At 57.2% G+C, this 5,879-nt stretch overlaps 2 protein-coding genes across 2 annotated transcripts; one reads left to right on the top strand and one right to left on the bottom strand.

Annotated features, from left to right (window-relative positions):
- Positions 1–327: 327 nt before the first annotated feature.
- On the bottom strand, positions 328–2,531 carry GUITHDRAFT_148758 (hypothetical protein; the record flags this gene model as incomplete). The annotated part of the gene is made up of 14 exons (XM_005819176.1): positions 328–382; positions 497–561; positions 643–692; positions 751–825; positions 971–1,040; positions 1,092–1,300; positions 1,431–1,524; positions 1,577–1,615; positions 1,669–1,716; positions 1,816–1,875; positions 1,928–2,032; positions 2,206–2,304; positions 2,355–2,412; positions 2,464–2,531. The coding sequence occupies 14 exons, from the start codon at positions 2,529–2,531 to the stop codon at positions 328–330; spliced, it is 1,095 nt and encodes a 364-aa protein (XP_005819233.1).
- A 1,977-nt stretch (positions 2,532–4,508) lies between these two features.
- GUITHDRAFT_148757 (hypothetical protein) lies at positions 4,509–5,879 on the top strand (the record flags this gene model as incomplete). Its single annotated transcript, XM_005819175.1, has 10 exons — positions 4,509–4,529; positions 4,694–4,722; positions 4,995–5,067; positions 5,116–5,157; positions 5,200–5,259; positions 5,283–5,318; positions 5,343–5,444; positions 5,501–5,561; positions 5,638–5,744; positions 5,805–5,879. 10 exons carry the CDS (start codon positions 4,509–4,511, stop codon positions 5,877–5,879), a joined length of 606 nt encoding a protein of 201 aa, XP_005819232.1.

Below are 5,879 nucleotides of genomic sequence, written 5' to 3'. Positions count from 1 at the left end.
GAGGAGGAGGAGGAGGAGGAGGAGGAGGAGGAAACTTCGTTCTAAGTCCTTGTGTACCACAGCTGCTGCAGCAGTCCGACATTGTTCCTCGATGGAACTTGGGGAAGCCAGTCGCTGGAATGCTCTTCGTTGTCAGGGCGTTGGAGTCAAGATGACGATGATGGTTGTGGCGGAGAATGCATATAGCGCTGAGGAGAAGGAGGAGGAGGAGGAGGAGGAGGAGGAAGAGGCTGGAGATGCCAGGCAAAGAATTCTCTTAGAATACAGTCAACGAAAGTCTGCTGGGGCTCTGCTGGGGAGTTCCAGCGACTTGTTGACAGGAGGCGCCTACCCCAGAGTCTTCGACACAGCGAAGAGAGAGCTGAGGAACAACCATGAGCCGCTGATGGAGGAGGAGCAAGAGGAGCACGAGGAGGAGGAGGAGGAGGAGGAGGAGGAGGAGGAGGAGGCTTGCAGGAGGTGGAGCGAGGGGAGGGGCCATCAGGACGTGCTGTACCTCACGGAGGTTCCACAGTTGATTGAGAGGATGGCTTGAGCCAAGAGTCTGGCGCAGGAGACGACCTGATGGACATTCAGATGAGGAGGACGTTGCGAATAGGAGAAGCAAGTGGAGGAGGACGGAGGAGGAGGTCATAGAATCACCTTGATCTTCTCCTTCAAGGCAAAGGCAGCTGGGGAGCCCTCCTCCACATCTTCGCAGTCGGTCAAGACCAGCATGGGAGCAAGGCGAGTCAAAACTCAGCTCATCACCTTTGCTGATGGGGATCGTGTCTGCTACGATGACGTGCTTCAGCGAAGACTTCCCGATGCGATCGAGCGCTGGACCTTCAGACGAAGCGTCAGGCACGGAGGAGTGAGGAGGAGTGAGGAGGAGGAGGAGAAATAAGGAAGGAGGGAGGAGACACGTGAGGAGAGCGAGGAGGAGGAGGAGGAGGAGATAGCACGGGGAGGAGGAGGAGGAGGAGGATACCGCTGAAGAGAGCATGCGTGCAGCAGGCAGAGACCGAGAGAGCTCCCATCTCACGCAGCGAGTCTGCAGACTAGAGGGGCCAGTCAGCAAGGAGGAGAGGGGCGATAACAAGATCCCTTACTTTACAGAGAGTGCCTGCTGTGTCTATCATGTCGTCCACGATGATACAGTGCTTCCCTTTGATCTCTCCCACGATGTTCATGCCCTCCACCTGCTCAAGATCGTCAGCGCTGCTCGGGCTGGGAGGGACAACGCGACCTCTCCCGCCTTGACGCGATGCTTGATGGTGATCGCCAGCGAGATGTTGGGAACGTTCATCGACGTGAGCGCCTGTCGGGGCAGGTCAGGGAGGCATGCACGCTTGAAGGCGAGGCCTTGCCTCCATGAACATCTTGGCTCTTGCCACACCTGCGAATGTCACGTGAGCCATCGGCCCAGCCCGCACTCGCTCCTCCCTCACCTCCCGCGTCAGGGGAGACGATCGCTATCGGGTTCTCCCCGTAACTCGGAATGATCTCCTTGACCATGAAGGGCACGTGCTCGACGAAGGCGTGCTGGCGCAGGCAGAGGCGTCAGAAGTTCTCCTCCTCTCCTCGCAGAGCTCACCAGGTTATCCACAGGGGCATGATGAAAGAAGCCTTGAATCTGCACCAGAGAGCCTCACGATCGAGCTGCAACGGTTAAACGGCTCCGCCCACCTGTCCGCAATGCAGATCGACAGACAACATGCGGTCGACACCAGCAGCCTGCGGCGAGCAGGCAGGAGTCAGGACACGCTTCCAACATCGAGAGAGCAGCACGATGGGTGCAGATCAAGCAAGAGGACAAGGGGACGAGCAGGATACCTCCAAGAGCATCGCAACGTCAGACGCTGAGATGGGAACGCGGGCAGTCGTCTTGCGATCCTTGAGGGAAGTCAGTCGGCTAACGCATCATGACAAGGAAATAAGGACAAACCTGTCTTGCGTATCCGTAATAAGGAACAATCGCTGTGACAGTACGGGCGGATGCCCTTCTGAAGCATCGGACCATGAGGAAAAGCTCCATCATGGCGTCATTGACCTGGCAGCCACTCCAAGTCAGCGCATGGAGGAGGAGGAGGAGGCGAGTGAGGCGAAGGAGAGGGGAGGAGCAAAGAGGATTGAGGAGTGAGGAGTGAGGAGGACGAGCAAGAAGGAGAGAGAGAGAGAGAGAGAGAGGATAGACAGCATAATTCCACAAGCCAGTCGCCTCACCGGGGGGCAGGTAGACTGAACCAGGAAGACGTGGGTGTTTCTAACGTTCTCTCCGAGCTGGATGTTACACTCGCCATCGTTGAAACGACCGACAGTCGCCTGCAAGTTCATCAGCTCCTTCATCTCCCAGCAGAGCTGCAAGCAATAACCTTCCCCAAGGGGATTCCGAGGGCCTCGGAGACTTTTTCAGCTAGCTCAGGGTTTGCGCTGCGGCACAAGATGTCACTTGCTGTGTGGATCCCCGACACGTCGTCTCACCTTCCAGCAAACAGTTTGTACGCAGTTGTACTCAGAGGGCCTGAGGATGGGCCACTAGTCGAAGACATGGTAGGAGTGAGTCCTGCACAGAGCGGTTAAGAGCGAGAGAGCACGAGAGGAACGTGGGGAGAAGCTCGCGACAGGACGTAGGCACCAACCCTCACTCCTCCGTCTTAGATGTTGATGGACCCTGCTATCTATCCTCACGCTCGTTGTATTTCTCTCTCTCAACCGCATAACAACAGTTCCACCAGCTCCCATCAATCCTCTCTCTCGCGAATTCTTCTCTGCCTCATCTCTCTCCGCACGATCAAAAGCTATGGGGGGAGCAGCAACTGCAACATTCACTCCCCCCCACCTATCCTCGTCCTGTCTACTAGGATATCCGTCATTCCCAGCGCTCTCGTGCCCCAAAGACGCTGAGCGATTGGACAACATGGAGAAAATGGAAAGGGGGCGGTGGGAGGGAGTGGCGCAACAGCAGAAGGGGGCGGTTGCAGACTGGGGCTAGCCAGGAGAAGAGGACAGAGACAAAAATGAAGAAACATAATCGGAGGATGAGAAAGACTTATGAACAATGCTGTGTGCAACCATACAAGGTTGGCAAAGTTATAGTGAATAGCGAAGAGCAACTTTGCGGTTCGTGACCCTTGGGGGTCGAGGAAGAGAGCAAGGAGGGAGCGGATCTGACGGCATTCTTTTCATGGTACTAGCAGGATGAGATAAAGCAAGGGAACAGTGAGCAGAATGAGGGGCGGCAGGAGAAACAGGAATCGGGGACCGCATCGAGTGGAAGAGACGTAGGGGGACGAGGAGGAGCTGGTGCAGCACAAAGAATGGATGGTGTTTCTTGTTATGATGGGACATTGGGCCACGAAGAGAAGGGAGGGGAGGAGGAGGAGTGGGAAGGAGCATGGAGCGAGAGCCTCCTCAACGATTGCTGCCATCTCCTGTGGCGGCAGAAACGTGCATGCTTGCGAAAGGGATGAACGGGGGTGGGGGTAACAAAACTAGGGGTAGTGTACATTTGATCATGGGTAGTGGACTATTAGGTGGTTCAAAGTACCCCTCAAGAATAAGTTTCCTGGACTAAAAACTACCAGTACGACTGGAATTGTTCGCTCTTGAGTACGGTAGGGTACCAAAAATTGGATGGTAGGGTACCAGTTTTCAGGGTGGGGGTGCCAAAAGGACGCATTTGGGAATGGGGGGTGGGGTAGGTAGACAGAGGTCGGGTAAAGTTCTACCAAGAGTGAGGGGTACTCGGTGTTTATCGAGGGGGTAGGGTACCGGGGGTAAATCTTTCCGGGTACTAATTTTACTCAAATGGGTCAGCAGACCGGTAGTCCTCAGAGGATGGGGGTGCCAACTCCAAAGCAATTGGGGGAGGAGGGGTCATCTTCGTGAAAGATTAATTTGTACCGGTAGTATAGCACTAGAAATACCCGGTGTGGTGGAAAATTGGGGAAAGGGGGTGGGTCCTTGCACGTGCATACCGTAACCTGACCGGGTGGTCATTGCCGTCCCGGGCGCCCCGGTGGCACTGGCCCCAGGCTGGCCACCGGGGGCGGCGGGCCCGGCGGCGGCAGCCGCCGGCCCGGCCCGGCCCGGGATTCCCGGCCGGGCACCGGGCGCCCCGGGTTTCAGGCTCACTGGCTGCAGTACCATGCCCCCCTATGCGCCACCGCCGGGTGACCGTGACGGGCCCGGGAACGGCCGCACCGGCAGGGCCCGGCCGGGGCCCCCGCCCGGCGGCCGGGCGGCCCTCAGTGATGCCCCAGCGCCGCCGGCCCGGGCCCGAGGGTCACGCCGCACGGTTCGACCGGCCCTCAGGCGGCACTGCTGCGCCGGCCCTCGGAACTTCGGAGTTCGGAAGCACGGTCTGTCATCGATCACCCGGCGCGTCCGGCGTCGGAGGCTCCCCGGGGCGGCCGGGCCGCCCCCCCGGCCCTCGTCATTGAAATGATTAGTGCAGATTGAACGTTTCATTTCTGTAACAAAATTGGACTGTTACGGTCATAACGGTTGCCCCTTCGATTTCCGCCATGGCATCGGAGATTGTGGAGGTGAGTCGAGAGGAAGAGGAGGAGGAGGAGGAGGAGGAGAGGAGAAGGAAGGATGACGATGAGAGCGTTGTATGAGACAACTCCGATGAGAAGAAGAGTGACATAAGCATGAGGAGGACCAGAACCTGGTTGTGGACAGGAGGAGAGAACTTTGCGTACCACAGAGGAAACGATGCGACGGGATGAGGAGGAGGTCTGAGAAGGAGGAGATGCAGAGGGTAGGCAAGTCAATGAAGATGAAGATGAGTATCAGATGGCGATGAAAAAGAGCAATCATCAGGGCCGAGCTCTGGTCGAGTATATCGGAGATTGGCTGGAGGGAGGGGTCGGAGGGCACAGGCAAGGCAGGCCATGGGTTTAGAGGGGAGGGGGGAGGCAGGGGGCAGAACGAGAGTGCACAATCAACGCATCTTAGAGAGGGGCAGATTGGCTATGTGGCTCCTGTTATCTGTGTGCAGCACGTAGGTGGAGAGGTATCTTGACAATTCCCGTTCAGAGCTTGTATACTGGGAAAGGCATCCGACCAAAAAGTGGACAGGTCTTTTGACATGGGCCTGTTATGTTGAGAACTGAGTTGCTGCTGCAGCCGTTGATACAAGCAGAGTGGCTCGCGTCCAAGAGTGACCTGGTGTGTGTTGGCCCCTCCCTTCGATGCTCTAGTTTGTTCCAGCTTGCGAAAGCAATGCTGGAGGCTGAGTTGCTGTTTGTCGCGTTCCAATTCTTTGCAACTGTATGCTTCTCTCCTCGTTGCAGCAGCTTCACATCATCGCTGTGAGCTCTGCAGTGCGGGTGTGTTGACATCCTGGCCTACAGGAGCGAGAGAACTTACTCGTCGGAAGCATGAAGCCCAAGACTGACACCGTTGCCATCGCGACAAACCAGTACCAGCGCAGGAGCACTGAGCTCCGACAGCAGGTCCGCTGTGCATTGTTTGCCTCCCCTCCATACCGACGCTGAAGTCCTTCACGTAGTCGATGAGGGATTGGGACATCGTCACCCCGCCAGGCTCGCCGACTCACATGCACGAATTCTGTAAGCAGAGCTCTGCAGTCCTGCTGTCCACAGCCTGCTGATCCTTCTTTTGTCCCTGATCTTTTGTCTCTTCCAGGTGAACTCGCTCAGATCTCCCTCCGGCATGACGTCGACAAGTTCCCTCTGCTCCCTCCTGCTGCTCCGAGCCAGCAGGTGGCACCGTTCCGCGGGCAAGGAGAGAAGGTAAGGGCTCATCGGGTCGACGAGGGGAGGAGGAAGGGAAGGAGTTGAGTGCTGCTACAGGCCTGTACCATCAGGTTGCGTCAGTTCGACGAGATGGAGCACCAGCGGGTCGGGACTCCGCTGTCGAACTCGTGA

This window comes from Guillardia theta, assembly GCF_000315625.1.
Source record: "Guillardia theta CCMP2712 unplaced genomic scaffold GUITHscaffold_240, whole genome shotgun sequence".
In the NCBI taxonomy this organism is placed as follows: Eukaryota; class Cryptophyceae; order Pyrenomonadales; family Geminigeraceae; genus Guillardia; species Guillardia theta.
The sequence above is the reverse complement of the archived record's forward strand: the minus strand, read 5'-3'. Positions and strand labels throughout refer to the sequence as shown.